Genomic DNA, 16,683 nt, shown 5'->3' with positions numbered 1-16,683 from the left:
GTATTTAGGAAAAAAATCCTATAATTTCTGAAAAACAAGTCAAGTAGTTCATGGAAAATTTTTACAACTTTCCTTTTGTCTAATTAAGTGAAGAATCAAAGAGAAAGTATGACAGAATTTTCCTTGTTTTTGTTTTACTTGAAAAGTATTTGGTGACTCCCTACCATGATTGTTTTGAAGTTGACCTAAATGTAAATATTAAAGAAATTATTAACTTTGCTTGCTATTTTACACCAAACATATTCCAGAATTAAAAGTGATTGAGGGAAGGGTAAAGAAAATAGATTTTACATAATGCCAGTTTTCAATAGTTTGTTGATGTCTCCAATCTAAGAAACTTCAAATTGTTAAGGACATTACTCCAGTAATATAACATCAGACTGGAACATCACTTAAAACCAAAAACAACCCGGACTGTCCAACTTTTAATAGCAAAGTTAACTGTGTAGTTCAGTGTTTGCATAAATAAAAGAAGACTATTTAAGGAGTCAGAATAGTAAAAAGATCAGAGTATTGGTGAGGTCAGTCAATAAGTATAAAAGGAAAGAAAATTTAAAAAATAAAATCCCCAAATAGTTCAGTCACCAGAACTGGGTTTTGTTCACAAGAGTTCCAAAAGTGAACAGTTTATATAAATAATCCAATCTCCTCTCAAAATAATCACTGTTGATGCGTTAGTGTATTATTTCTAGAACCTGCACACCTACTTATACAATTAAGATAATGCTATCAGCATGGTGCCATACATTCTATATTATTAGTTTTTTATCCCCAACTAACATTAAATCAGACCACTTGCCCACTAATTCTCCATTAACCTAATTTTTAATAGAGGCATTAAACATGAAAACACTTTGATTATATTGAGCAATATGATTTTTCTCTCTTTTTTGCACTGAACAATTCTCTGTCTAATTCTCTGCCAATATGTATTTCTTTAAGAAATATAATGAAAAAGAAGGGTCAAATGGCAATCAAACTAAGCCACTGATTCACGCTACTCATTCAAGGCTTTCTAAAAAGAATGCACCAATTTAAATTTCCACCAAAAATCTTTTTGTGTATCTAATTGAAATCATCATTACTACTGAGTACTGTTACTTAAAAAAAAAAAAAAAACCCACTTTAGCTGTTTTAATGACCAACAATGTTACTTATTCATCTAGAATATTTGTTTGATAACATTTTTATGTTTTATAATCCCATTACCTGAGTCTCCCAACCATGTCCTTTAAATACCTTTTTATCAAAGTTGTGTTTACTTCCTAAAATTATTTTTACTAGGCATTTAGGGGCTGAGAACATTTGACAAATAACATATAAGACATATTTATTGTACTATTACTAGAATTGGTACCACTATATATCAGTGTCAGTCACCTGTCTAGTGTTTTAGTTTTTCAAACATTTTTGTGTGATTCAGAGGTTATTATTATCAAGGTTAGGTCACCTAAAAAATAAAGTTTCTTTACAATAATCATGCAAAGAGCTCCACTGTGACTCTTCAAAGTTAATGTTAACAGCAATATTAAAATAATGAATCTGCTCTTTACAACTGATTACCATTGAATTTCTTAAAAAAGGACAAAAGGTCAAACTCTAAAACTCTAAGAATAGCTACTTATAACAAAAATTTTTCATTATCTACTTTTAAGTTTGTATAAGAAAATATTAGTTTTTTTCTTTCATGTGAAAGGCCAAGAAACACATAAGGGTAAAGCAAAAAAATTTCTAACTAACGTTTTGCTGTTTAACATTTCTGTTTTTGAAGATGAATCTAAGCCAAAAACTTTTCAGACAGACTGAAAACAAGATGACTCCTACTTATGAATCATTTTTGCTATTACATCATAGTAAATGGAAATATACAAAACCTAGTAACAAAACAAAACAGGGAAAATATTCCTTCTCCACTGTAAAATATAAACATGGTACCCACTAAATCAATAGGTTGATTCCCATTGAAAATAGATGTACTCAGCATTTAATATTTTCATTTACTTCTCTTTAAAACTAACCTCACAGCCTTCAAAGGGAAAAGGTTGTTTTCATGACATCATAGCAGTTCTTGCTTAATATTATTTCAAAGAGTCCTTAAAACCTTCCTAAGTCTATTTCCTACTTCCATTCACATTCATTTCCATCTGCACAACATATCAGTGTCCAAATATCACAAGAGTTTCTCTGCTTAGAGCCAGAGTTAGAAAGCAAATTAGAAAAAAATAAAAACATTAAACTTCCACTACACAATACTGTGCTAACTCTGTAATACAGAAATGTTTTCAGATTGCTAGTGATATTTAATTATAAGAAATGATATAACTTAAAAAAAAATTTTAATTAGGAAACAGTTGAAAGTAAAGACAAATTGTTCCTGTAGATTCCTAAAAACAGTAGCAATCTACAATCTGGGACTTGGGATAGTGGAGGAGAGGCAAGCAGTTGGAGAATCCCTGAAACAATATCCAGTTTTCTGTTACCAGATTCTTACAATCCCACCTTCTTGCCCATCCCCTGTCAAAAATTAGGATCAACTGAGCTACTGTGCTGTATCTTACCTTGACTGAATAGCAAGATAAATGGTACGGCGAAATGAGACTAGATTAATTTCTGTTTTGTCATGAATAGTCACCTTTTGTCCTGAAATTAAACATAACAAAATTACAAGACTATAAAAATAAATGAAGAACTGAAAATGTATCCCTTTATAGTAATGTTTTCATAATCTTTTTAGAATCTATGAGTTTAATATAAGATTCTCTTCTACAGTATAAGTTAGCATTGACATTTATAGAGTTCAACATAACTATTTCTAGTCTTTTGCCATATCTTAGAGTATTTTGATAAGTTTTGTCAGCTCAAAGACGTCCAGAGCCAAACCAAGAAAACTATTTTTGTTTCTGGGTCACCTGCTCATGTAGACATTATAAAAGGCCGAACTTAAGCTGGTGTTAGGGAAAACATTATTTCTCTGTTTATAAACAATTACCTTGATAATTTGGAAGAACTATAAATTATGGATAGAAATTCAGGAATCATCATGACAAGTTGGATGGGTCCAGAAGAAATATGAATATGTGTTAAAGTTTTATCTTATCTAATGCATGAAAACTTTATAAACATTTAATAGTTTTTATTTGAACTGTTTATTTTCACATAAGACAAATTCTAAAGTTAAATGTTAACTTGGTTAGGAGACATTTTAAATGAAAAGGACACTGGAAAAAATTAAACATATTTTTATAAATTATGTTATAGAAGATCTACTATACTCTAAGACAGAACTAAAATATATTATGCCTTAGAAGGGAAAGTTATACTTTTAGTATTTTCAAATATGTAACATAAGCAAATTGTGACCAGGGTATATATATTCTGATGTTTTAATGAAGACTTAACCAAAGTAAAGTTCTGAGCTTATTTTCCTATGAAATAATATAATCAAAGCTGAAAAGGAAGGACATCATGCCTGCTTTTGTACAAATATAGTTTTTGGCTTCCCCAATCTATTTTTCCAAAATGAAGAGCAAATATCTAGTCACTCGCAGCTGTCACATTCATGCCACAGCAACATAAATCACATGCGCTCAACATGAATGCAGCTTTTTCATAGTTCATAATCAAAGTCATAAAACATAAAATTTAAATTATGCTGGTATTAAAAAATGAACTTCCTTGTTTCATACTTTTAAGCAGGCTCTTTCAACCTTGCCAGTGCTGATATTTTGGGCTGGATAATACTTTGCTGTGAGGGGCAATCTTGTGACTCATAGGATGTTTATAAGTCCTTGCTTTCACCCACTAGATAACAGCAGCATCTCTCCCAGTACTCCACAGATTAAGAATCACTGTTTAGAGGATTACATCAGATTATTCTGGGAGTATATTTTGCAATTTTATCTGCAGCTACACTTTTACCTTCTTCATCTTCTTCTCCCTCCTCCTCCTCTTCTTCCTCCTCCTCTTCACTACTTCCAGCATCTTGGTCTGTGTTTGAGTCACTATCTCCTTCATCAAGAATTTCTAAAAGAACAAAGTTACGTTTAGGAAAACATGAATGAGCAAGGGATATAAATGTATCTCATTCTGGGAAGATAATTCTCAGTTCACTACAACCCACAGTGGTGTAAGAGTTTACCAACCAACAAAGATGACCACACAGGTCTCATGTTATTACCTAGGTATTCAGAGAGCATTATAACTAATTAGACTAGAGAAAACCATATGTATAATTCTTCTGCCAGATGGAAAGCAGCCATGAAATAAGCAAGGGATGAGAAGAACAAAGAAAAAGTAGATGAAAGTTTTCCGAAAGAGCAGGAGCACTGGAACGATAAATTAGGAAGAGAAACTAGCATAATGGAGAATGTAGTCAAAATATTACTAGTTCATCACCAAGAAGATAAGTCTACTATAAAAAGCTAAGATGAGCAATAGAAAATAAGAATTTAGCCTAAGAAAGTTTTCTGAAAGACAAAAAAGACAGAAGAAAAAAAAATGCATAATTTAGAATCCACTCCCTGATGGCTAAGATGGTAAAGAATCTGCCTGCAATGAGAGAGACCTAGGTTCGATCCCTGGGTTGCGAAGATTCCCTGAAGAAGGTAATGGCAACCCACTCTAGTATTCTTGCCTGGAGAATCTCATGGACAAAGGAGCCTGGTGGGCTACAGTCCATAGGGTCATAAAGAGTTGGACACGACTGAGTGACTAACATATTTAGGTAGTGAATGAAATTTAAATAGTAGTGAGATTTTTATTAAAATGTATACCTACTAAGTAGAACATTATAATTAATCGATAGAATTTTCATATGTGCAATAGAAATGGAAGTCTACAGACCTTTTTAAAAAAAAAAGGAAAAATAAGGGCTTCATTGGACTGTCATTTCTTAAAATACAACTCACATTCAGAACTATTCAAATTGTGATGTAAAAGACTACATGAGGTCTATCATCATGTTAACAGTAATAAACAAATGACAAAAACTAGAATCATATTTTGTCCAGTGGTATATGTTCCATCAGTCTGACAAAAGATTTTACAAATCTGGCCAACAATCCCCCTTTGCATTTTTATTATAATCAGACAGATTTCAATATAGTTTTGGGACCAATTAACTTTTAGGAAAATTCTAATTTCCTTATATTTAACTAGATAGTATAAATCAGGAGCCACACGTAATAATGTTAGCAGAAACCCACATACTAGAGAAACAAGTCATTTTACAAAAGTGGAGAGTTGTCATTCAGCCCTTAGCTGACATACAAATCTCTTCAAGAATATTTCTAACCAATGTGACTTCCAGAAATGATCGATCTGCAGTGTCTAGTTTATTATTACATAATGCGGTTCAGACAGACCTTTAAAACGGGAAACTATTTAGTATTCAACAGGAGGAAGACCGGCACTCCTGCTGTTTTCCCAAATGCTGTAAGACCTAAAACACAAGTACACCTGGGTCACTCTAAGGTGCTAATTACTAAAGCTGTGCCCACTTCCTGCCGAGGTCATTTTTTTTAATGCCGACTCTAGAAGAACATTTTACGAAAGAATGAAGGTCAAATGGATTGTCTAGCTGTTTACATCATCCTCTCCTATCCCTTCACTTTAGGATCTACTTACTAAAATCATTTAGGCAATGACAACTGGATTTTACTAACTAAATAGAGCAGTGGTTTCCAAGTATCGTCTGTGAATCCTGGAGGAAATCACTGAGACCTGCCAGGTGGTCTGCAGGTCAAACTACTTTCATAGTAATACCGAAATATTATCTGCCTTTTCACTGTGCTGACATCTGAAATAAAGACGCAAAAGCAACAGGAGTTAAACTGAGCACAATCAAGGGATCAAGCTGCACAAGAACTCACTGCACTTTTTACCGCCACACTAATGCAATAGGAAACAAGTTTCATTTAAGAACGCCCTTGAAAAAACATAAAATTATTAATTTTGTTAAGTCTTAGCCCTCGAGTATAGGCATTTATAGCAGTTTGAGTAAGAAAATACGAAGTTTATATATAGCACTTCTGTTAAAAGACAAACGCACAATGGTGATGGTTGTTTCAAGGAAAAACACTTGTGTGACGGAGGTGCAAGATGAATTACTTTAATTTTTACTTGAAAGAAAGAATGGCAAACAAACTAGAGTTACTAGGTATTTACCAGATATTTTCTAAGATATAAACAAAGTAATACTGTTATTTCAAGGAAAATAACCAACAGTTATTTTCAGATATTTGCCACAATGATCAAATGAGTTTTCAAGAGAAAATCAGAATTGTGGAAAACACGTATTTATTCCTATGAGCCTTACAGCTTCCCAAAACATTAAGATTTTTCTGATAAAGACAGGTGGTAATATGAATAAACGTGATTTTTTGAGAACATATTAATGTGTCAATTTAACTTTGATAACGTTAACATGTTAATACTTGGAAGATGTGAATAACTTGGTGCATCAGTATTCTCCAAATGACTGAGGAAACATGTTACAAAATCATGCTTGGGTAAAAGATCCATTCAAACTGACAGGCCAACAGATTTTAATGTTAACAAAATAGGAAAATTAATGGATATAATTTCAGGTTTCACAGTGCAATTAAATCATTAAGAAACTACTAGCTATTAAATATTTAATTGGAATAATGTCAAACAGAAATATACACAATTATAATTCTGAAAAGGCTGTACTCTTCCCTTTCCAACTACAGGTCTATGGTGAGGTTAAATTTCCTTTATATATTTCAATCAAAACAGCCTACTGCAACAGACTGAAATCAGAAGCAATATGAGAATTCAAATGTTTCCGATTAAGCCAGACACTAAATTGCACAAAATATTTAAAACATACCATTCTTTTTCTTAAATTTCTTTGTTCATAGTTATTTTTATAAAAACATGTAATTTTTGCAAATACGTACTAGGTTTATTATTGTTATTTTGAAATGACCTAGTATTTTTTTTATAGTCTCCATTTAAATTTCTAGTAAGTAAATGTCAATAGATATAACCCACATAAATGAAAGCTCTTTGGAATTCTCAATAATTTTTAAGAGTATAAAGGGATCTTGGGACTACAGAGTTTAAGGACTGCTATAGTAAAGAAGGCAATGGCAACCCACTCCAGTACTCTTGCCTGGAAAATCCCATGGATGGAGGAACCTGGGTGGCTGCAGTCCATGGGGTCACACAGAGTCGGACACGACTGAAGTGACTTAGCATAGTAAAGAAAAGCACTACTTTCTTGGCCAACTGCCAAGAATCTAATAAAGAAATGGATGGGGAATTCCCAAGTATAAAAAAAGGGGAAAAAAAAAAAAACCCCTCTATATCAGGTATAATAAGAATTCACAAAATTATTGGTATCTTCTAGGGAGACTATGGAGAAGGAAATGGCAACCCTCTCCAGTGTTCTTGCCTAGAGAATCCTGTGGACAGAGGAGCCTGGTGGGCTGCTGTCCATAGGGTCGCACAGAGTCAGACATGACTGAAGCGACTTAGCATGCTTGCATAGCAGGGAGGCTATAGAAAAAGAAATTCATACGAAAAGAAGGAAATAGACTGAAGGGGTTTCTCTATGTTTGGAAACTAAATTTATTAGAGAAAAAGGAATCTGGCTATTGCAGTGAAATGTCCCTATTGTACCAGATTTTAGGATAATGTATAAAATGGGAGGCTTCTTACACTTTTACTTCCCCTTCAACATTCTACTTCTAAGCATGATTAAAGCACAGGATGCAGCAATAACAGAGCTCTGCAACTCTGCTCTCTCTTCCAAGGAGCTTTCAGAGCTGTCAGTATTTGTTAGGTGAAATCACAACTCAAGGGAAATAAACATAAAATTATTATAGAACTATAATATGTAAAATAATATAAATAATTATATATTAGAATGATGTAAGTAGCTCTGAATATTAGCTTTGGAAGAAAAATAATGACACACATATTAAAAAAAAACCTGGTACCAGTGTCTAAATACACACTCTGTGGTAAGATAAAGTACTGTATTTTATTTATCCTTATACAAACATTTACTCTTATATCAAACAAGTAACTTATTCTAGGTGACTTAGCTAGTAATGGCAGAAACAAAATACAAACCAATATCTAAACAAACAGTGCTTATGGTATACTAATGCTGTACAAGTGATAATAATCAATTTATCCATTAAGTATATTAAGCTACCATGACTGATTTTATCAGAAAGATAAAATCCTGCCCTCAAGAAATATGAAGTATAGAACTTTATAATACAGTATAGCACGTAATCAAATACTAAACTGGTGGCAATTTAAGCAGCAACTCTTAACTGGAAGTGAGGTTAAATAACGGCCATTGTAATACATGGATATTTCTTAAGAGGGATGAAGCTGAAGAGCTGCATAATTAAATAGAGAAAGAGGAGAAGGAAAATGAGTTAAATATTTAAAATGAAGTAGTACCATGGATAGGACTTCCCTGGTGGGCTATAGTCCATAAGGCTGCAAAAGATTCTGACATGACTTAGAGACTAAACAACAGCAATAATACCGTGGATAAGCACTAGAAAGAAAAATAACGCATGGGCAAATGGTGAAAAGAGAATGGCTTCATATGGCAAAGATCTCAGTAGGCAGGGGTCAGAGTGATCTATACCATTCTATCAGTACCATACAATTAAGTAAACTTCTTCTTTTAAAAGGAAATTATTTTTTAAAGTTCTACATACCCTTCTTTATAGCTCTGTACTTCTCTTCATTCTCCATAAAATTAGGATCCATCTTGAAAACATCTCAAAAATAAATAAACACAAGTTAAGTTAGTGTTTATTTTTGATACTGACATTTGTTTGTATGCCACTTCCCAATGCCCGCCCCTGACTTACTAAGAACATCTTCTGGATTATAGTCATCTTCCAGAGGAAGCATGTGAGTGAACTGATCATCTTCTTCCACTAAATCAAGTCCTTCTAGGATAACAGGGTGGTCCTTGAATCCATCCTTCCTTACAGCAAACATCACTTCAATCATATATTGAACCCTTTTGTCAATTTCAGACTCATGGAGAATGTTTCGAAGGCGTTCAAATATAGCTAAAGTTAAACACAAAGAAAATAACATAGGCACTACATATAATAATACTCAAACAAAAGCTCAATCTCAAACCAAGGGTATATATTTACCATTGATCCCTCTTGGTGACACTTGTGTTAATTTGAGACCACATTCCTTAAGAAAACCAATAGCTACTTCAACACTGTCATCTGTTGGTCTTTCCAGAAGTAAAGTGAGCATTTCTAAGCACAAAACTTCATGAGCCTTGAATAGAAAGAAGACACACAAAATGCTTTCACATGTATTAATCTACTACTGATGGTAATTTTAAAAATTAGTACATCTAATTTTTACAGTGATGATATTGTACATATGATGAGCAAATTTTCATAATGTACATAAAAATACTCCAAATATGGGATACAATTTTTCTTTCACTTCCATTATGCATCGGCTAAGAATTTCCTGATGACTTTTCCAAAACTCTTAATTTACTACACGGATAGAACTAGATGATTTATCTCTAGCAGAAATATTCCTCTTATATTCTCTATATAGAAAGATACATTATCTTTAGGAAATGTCGTAATTAACCTCAAAATAGAAGTTAAAGTCATTTACTAATTTTTAATCTGAGATATTTTCATAACTACTATATGAAGAAAAGTAACATGATTCTTTTTATAATATCCTTCTCCATGATCACAATTCTATATCCATTTCCCAATTCATTCTCTCAGCAATTCTGTTAGGAAACAGTTCTTAAATTACATGAATACTAATTTTCTCAGAAAATTTCTTTCTATAATTTATAGCACACAACGACAATTTTGAATACTTCTATTTTTATTTAAATCACTCTACACTGGCCATGGTCAAAGTTTAGAATTTTATAAACACCACCAAATAGAGAAGGAATAAAAGTACATTGAGAAGCTTTGCTATAAAAGCAAATGGACTTAGGAAGCATGTTTAAAAGACCATACACAGGCCTTTTAAAAACTAGACTCTTACTTGCGATGGAGAGACAACTTAGGAAAATATTCTCTTCACATCTAGCACAATATCAAAAATACACATTGCTTTTATTTTGGGAAGACAGGCAAGGCTGAACAAGAAAATAGGGACAAGAAAATACTGCCCTGTACCACAGTTTGAAGATGCAAAATACTTATCAGTTTAACTGGTTTATGTAAATGCCAAAAATATCTCCAAGTATAATATATATTCAAAAACTGAAACAAATCTGTGCTACTGTAGTCTGTGAAATTAGGTTTACAGACATGTAAAATTATGTTGCTGTGATCTTAAGTAGAAAATTATCATTGTAATTTTATGACTAGGTTAAAATCTAAAAGGTTTCTTAGAGTGAGCACCAGAATTTCATGTAGCAAAGAATTAAAATATTATGAAATGTTAGAGAAATAAGATTAAGTGTGTCTTCAAAATTCTTCCTCTTATTTATAGATATAATTTTTAAAAATAATACATATCTGAAGGAAAACTGTGAGTATGGACAAGAGCAATCTTACTGTTTTCATTTTTTACATGTGGCTCAGCTGGTAAAGAATCCACCTGCAATGCAGGAGACTTGGGTTCACTCCCTGGGTTGGGAAGATCCCCTGGAGAAGGGAAAGGCTACTCACTCCAGTATCCTGGCCTAGAGAATTCCATGGACTGTACAGTCCACAGGATTGCAAAGAGTCAGACACGACTGAGCAACTTCCACTTCCTCATGGAGAAGGGAATGGCAACCTGCTCCAATATTCTTGCCTGGAGAATCCCAGGGAGAGAGGAGCCTGGTGGGCTACAGTCCATGGGATTGCCAAGAGTCAGACGGTAGTGAGCGACTGACACATAACTTAACAAATCAAAACTCACGAACAGTGGATAAATAAAAAAATAAACACAAAAACTAAAAAATAAAATGATAAATTTTTGCATTTAAAACAGATTAAAATTATTTAGTACATAATATTTTATAAAATGATTCTAAGAATATATGAGTATATACATATACCATGTAGTTATACATATGAATATACACGTTATATATGCAGTTGTGGGGAATAGCATTTTTTAAAGAATATCAGCTGTTAGGTTTTCTTGAACACTAGGTACAGGGAAAAGAGAAGAAATAGTAACTTTTAAATAAAAACACATTATAGTCTTTGAAGGAAAAATATGCAGTTAACTAACCATGTAGAATATTAAGAGTTTGATTAATTTACTAACACTTGTCCTGGGTTCCTCTTTACATTAAAAAATGCATTTATTATAGTTCTAAAATTAAAATATCATTCAAGACACTTTTCTGAAGGACTGTAAGTCAAAACAAAGATGTCACTGAAGTGGCATCAAGCCTGTGGTATAATGCCACTGAATGGCACCAAATTTTGAAAATAATTACTTACCACATTTTGATTAATAAGATGTGCCACAAATTTTGAAGCTGTCAGACAAAGTGGCTGAAAAGGGAAATTAGAGACAAAGTTAATCTATAAACTAAAACCAATTTTCATTTTTCTACAGAGTCTACAGTTTACTTACACACTCTCCTTAAAATATGCAACATGCAAGGTAATTTTAATGTGTTATAAAATAAAAATTAGTATATGTGAAAACATGCCATTTCTGGATGAACAGAAATCAACATCGCTTACTAAGGTTGATACTTATGGTTTATTAGCCTGTTATCTGTAGCAGTCTACTTACAAGTCCATCACATATACCTTATCATTTCTCCGATAGCCTTTTCGAAAATTAAGAATTAATCTTTTGAGGATTAACTCTCCAATCTGTGGAAATTTTGAGTTGATAATTGCCACTAATGCTGCATAAACATGGGTGAAGATTGGAGAAGCACTCTGTGCTTGCAAAACAGATCTGGATAGCAGGCCTCTGGTTAAAAAAGAAAAGAAAAGGAGTCAACAATACTCACTGATTTCATCAGAAGGAAAAAAATTCACCTAAAATCCAGCTATATTCAGTTCAGTTCAGTTCAGTCGCTCAGTCATGTTCGACTCCGCGACCCCATGAACTGCAGTACTCCAGGACTCCCTATTGGCATCACCAACTCCCGGAGTTCACCCAAACTCATGTGCATCGAGTCGGTGATGCCATCCAGCCATCTCATCCTCTCATCCCTTTCTCCTCCTACCCCCAATCCCTTCCAGCATCAGGGTCTTTTCCAATGAGTCAACTCTTCCCATGAGGTGGCCAGAGTATTGGAGTTTCAGCTTTAGCATCACTCCTTCCAAAGAACACCCAGGACTTGTCTCCTTCAGGATGGACTGGCTAGATCTCCTTGCAGTCCATGGGACTCACAAGAGTCTTCTCCAGCACCACAGTTCAAAAGCATCAATTCTTGGCATTCAGCTTTCTTCACAGTCAAACTCTCACATTCATACATGACCACTGGAAAAACCATAGCCTTGACTAGATGGACCTTTGTTGGCAAAGTAATATCTCTGCTTTTTAATATGCTATCTAGATTGGTCATAACTTTCCTTCCAAGGAGTAAGCGTCTTTTAATTTCATGGCTGCAATCACCATCTGCAGTGATTTTGGAGCCCAGAAAAATAAAGTCAGCCACTGTTTCCATTGTTTCCTCATCTATTTGCCATGAAGTGATGAGACCAGATGCTATGATCTTAGTTTTCTGAATGTTGGGCTTTAAGCCAACTTTTTCACTCTCCTCTTTCACTTTCATCAAGAGGCTTCTTAGTTCCTCTTCACTTTCTGCCATAAGGGTGGTGTCATCTGCATATCTGAGGTTAGTGATATATCTCCCAGCAATCTTGATTCCAGCTATATTCAGTTCAGTTCAGTTCAGTTGCTCAGTTGTGTCAGACTCTTTGCGACCCCGTGAATCGCAGCACGCCACGCCTCCCTGTCCATCACTAACTCCCGGAGTTCACTCAGACATCCATCACGTCAGTGATGCCATCCAGCCATCTCATCCTCTGTCGTCCCCTTCTCCTCCTGCCCCCAATCCCTCCCAGCATCAGAGTCTTTTCCAGTGAGTCAACTCTTCGCATGAGGTGGCCAAAGTACTGGAGTTTCAGCTTTAGCATCACTCCTTCCAAAGAACACCCAGGACTGATCTCCTTCAGAATGGACTGGTTGGATCTCCTTGCAGTCCAAGGGACTCTCAAGAGTCTTCTCCAACACCACAGTTCAAAAGCATCAATTCTTTGGCGCTCAGCTTTCTTCACAGTCCAACTCTCACATCCATACATGACCACAGGAAAAACCATAGCCTTGACTAGATGGACCTTAGTCGGCAAAGTAACGTCTCTGCTTTTGAATATACTATCTAGGTTGGTCATAACTTTTCTTCCAAGGAGTAAGCGTCTTTTAATTACTTCTCTGTAAATCATCATAAAAGCTAAATAAGAACTAAATTTTCACTACCCTTATCTAAAGGAAGAAATTGTCTAATAAAACTGATTTTGAGGAAATAAAATTTCAATCTGTACTTATATAAAATAGATTTAATATAATATTTTTCAAAAATTTTTTTCTCTAAATATAAATCTTCTTTTCCAGTTGCTGTTCATTATATCTATTCATGAATTTAAGTTCTTAACTTCTTATATTAATTCACTTAGCATTATCAAAAGTGAAGGGAGAAAAGACCTGCTTCAAAAGTACTGAACTTTGACTTAAACTAAAATTTCCATTATAAGCCCATCATTCATATAAATTAATTCTGTGATTAAAGACAAATCTGGGTGGTTTCCACCTAAAAGACAGGCTTAAATCTATTGTTCATGAAAATAGAAGTGAAAACAATATTCCTAAGAGAGATAAAGACATAACGTAAGCACTGCAGAAAAAATGCTAAAACAAGGACAGGAATATGAAAGGTCCTACCTTCCAACTCATTTTGAAATGGACATGTTTCTATCAATGTATACATTTGATAAGAAGAGAGATACAAAATGGGCTAACTGTAGAGTTATTTTTACCAATGTAATAACAGATAGTTATTCAATTGTCAAAAGGCAGAAAAACTATGTCTTCATAGTTATCAGGTTTAGGCATGACATCTGAATCATTAGAGTAGAAAATGAAAAAAGAGAACTCAGCTTATAAACTGTAACATCTTAAATTACCCTTGTAACTTTTGAGTCTGCTTCTTCCTGAATAAAATGAGAGTGCTTTCCTGTGGCTGCCTCCCGGTCACCTTACTAACCCCCACAACGTGCTACATTTTACGTTCCATATATATCCCACACTTCTGCACTGATGATCTAGGTCATATGGGAAAATAGTCCTCAGATTTTAAAATAAATAGAACATAGAATATTTCTATTTCCTGATGAGTTAAAATATCACAACTACTTAAAAACCACACAGAAAATGGTTGTTATTCCCTTCTGCTTTTGTAAAATTCATTACTTATCTTTCTCATTTCTTTCACATTCCCACTTTGCTTTCATTAGAAATTAAACTGGTGTGAGGAGCAATTTGTGTATATATAAAGAAGTTAAATATTTATTTTTCTTCATGAGTTTAAATTATTGGACGTATTCAGTCAATAAATAACTGTGCCAAAATCATTATGTGACATCAAAGCTTCTCAAACAGTAAAAACGCCATATAAGCTCTAACAGTTGAGTTTAAGTTATTTGTTAGTAGCTTACATATTTATAACAACTGCATTTTAAATACTCCTTGAAATTTTCTTTGAAATGAAGTAGCATATTAAATGATTATTTTTCATGTAGATATTATTTTCCATTGAAAAAGTGTTATGAAATATTACAAATAAAACAGCCAAGGCTTACCTTCCTCTAACTATATTTTCTTGAAGAAGTTCTTGAATAATAATACTGATATTGGAAATGTTGACTTTGTTGATCAGGCCATTGATAGATTTCTTCAAGGCTTCCCAGCTCATCCTCTGGTATGCTAAGCTAAAAAGAAGTGATTTTAATAAAGATGAAATCTCAGTCAACAATTACAGTAACAAGAGGTTATAAGAACACAAAAAATACTTAGTGTTCCTTTATTTTTGAAAGAATTTTCACAAAACGACCCAAAAGAACAATAAAATATATGACCATATGGATATAGATTATACCTAAACCATATCTTATTCTCCATACATGATACTCATGTACAAATTCCTTTTAATAACATAATAAAATAAAACAAGGATATGTAAGGATAACATTGTTCTTATGTTCATGTATATGTGTGTTAGTTCCTTGGGAGTGTCTGACTCTTTGCAAACCCATAGACTGTAGCCCACCAGGCTCCTCCATTCATGGAATTTTCCAGGCAAGAGTACTGGAATGGGTTGCCATTTCCTTCTCCAGTCCATATATATTGTAATTTAAAACATTTATTAGTTAGATTCAGTACATGTTTATTTTATAACACTTAATTTCCTAAACGTGCCTTTAAAGGAAATGTTTTAAAGTAAAAGCAACAATTTTTTATTTAAATTACAATATATAATACCTAAATACAAGCTGTAAAAAGGAAATTTGGTATTATGTTCCTTCTCATAAAAGCATGACAGAAGAAAAAAATTAAGTTTTAAACTATAAAGAAATAGTATTAATTATAGAAAAATGGAAAGTCATACAAAATCATGAACTGAAAGACTGTACTAAGTATATTAAAGAACATCGCTCTATTTACGCAGTAGTCCCACAGGCTTATTAGCTGAATGCTAGACGGCTACACTGTTGGTTTTTTTTAACTTAGAGCCCAGGTAAATTATTTAGTCTAAATGGGTTCCTTTAGGTTGAACTGGTAATATCTAAGGTCTTTTAAAGCTCAAATTCTACAGTTTTTATAATTATTTCTCTGTGGAATACGATTTCAGGTACAAAAAGTTTCAACCTTTCATTCCTCTGGCAGTCTGGTGAAGGTAATGAACTTCTTAGAATAATGTGTATAAACATATAGGATAACAAAGGATACCAATCATACTAAAATAGAGCTTTCAAAGGATGAAAAGAACAAAAGTTTGATATTCCAAGTGCTTTTTAACACATTATATAGCAAGAAGTGGTACTAGGCATAACAGCTTCTTTAATTCACAAGTAGCATAAACGGTATTTTGAGGTATTTGTAATAAATAGTCTGTTAATACTATGGTCTGCTGCCTACATTCCTGATAGAAATGTTAAACTACATCAATTTTAAAAGATGCAATTATTTCCAATTTACATTCATGGACTGCCTGAATTTTATCCAATGATCTCTTGAAAGTCTATAGGTTAAGATTCCCTGTTTTGAACCCTCCTACACTGTTGATGATTGACTATGCCAAGGCCTTTGACTGTGTGGATCACAATAAACTGTGGAAAATTCTGAAAGGGATGGGAATACCAGACCACCTGACCTGCCTCTTGAGAAACCTATATGCAGGTCTGTAAGCAACAGTTAGAACTGGACATGGAACAACAGACTGGTTCCAAATAGGAAAAGGAGTACGTCAAGGCTGTATATTGTCACCCTGCTTATTTAACTTCTATGCAGAGTACATTATAGGAAATCCTGGGCTGGAAGAAGCACAAGCTGGAATCAAGGCTGCCAGGAGAAATATCACTAACCTCAGATATGCAGATGACACCACCCTTATGGCAGAAAGTAAAGAGGAACTAAAAAGCCTCTTGATGAAAG

At 33.6% G+C, this 16,683-nt stretch overlaps 1 protein-coding gene across 5 annotated transcripts in view; it reads right to left on the bottom strand.

Moving 5' to 3' along the window:
* Nucleotides 1-16,683, bottom strand: part of CWC22 (CWC22 spliceosome associated protein homolog) — a 65,398-nt gene that overhangs the window by 16,518 nt on the left and 32,197 nt on the right. For all 5 annotated transcript variants that reach the window (XM_060411094.1, XM_012132272.5, XM_012132279.5 and 2 more), the window contains exons 6-13: nt 14,832-14,960; nt 11,769-11,937; nt 11,451-11,504; nt 9,165-9,300; nt 8,868-9,074; nt 8,712-8,774; nt 3,919-4,023; nt 2,559-2,640 (exon numbers count right to left, since the gene is read on the bottom strand). In XM_060411094.1, coding sequence (XP_060267077.1) covers nt 2,559-2,640; nt 3,919-4,023; nt 8,712-8,774; nt 8,868-9,074; nt 9,165-9,300; nt 11,451-11,504; nt 11,769-11,937; nt 14,832-14,960 — 945 coding nt within the window. The remainder of the gene's footprint in view (nt 1-2,558; nt 2,641-3,918; nt 4,024-8,711; nt 8,775-8,867; nt 9,075-9,164; nt 9,301-11,450; nt 11,505-11,768; nt 11,938-14,831; nt 14,961-16,683) is intronic.

Source organism: Ovis aries, chromosome 2 (genome assembly GCF_016772045.2).
Source record: "Ovis aries strain OAR_USU_Benz2616 breed Rambouillet chromosome 2, ARS-UI_Ramb_v3.0, whole genome shotgun sequence".
Lineage (NCBI taxonomy): Eukaryota > Metazoa > Chordata > Mammalia > Artiodactyla > Bovidae > Ovis > Ovis aries.
Note: the sequence above shows the minus strand (reverse complement) of the source record. Positions and strands in the feature narration are given on the sequence as shown.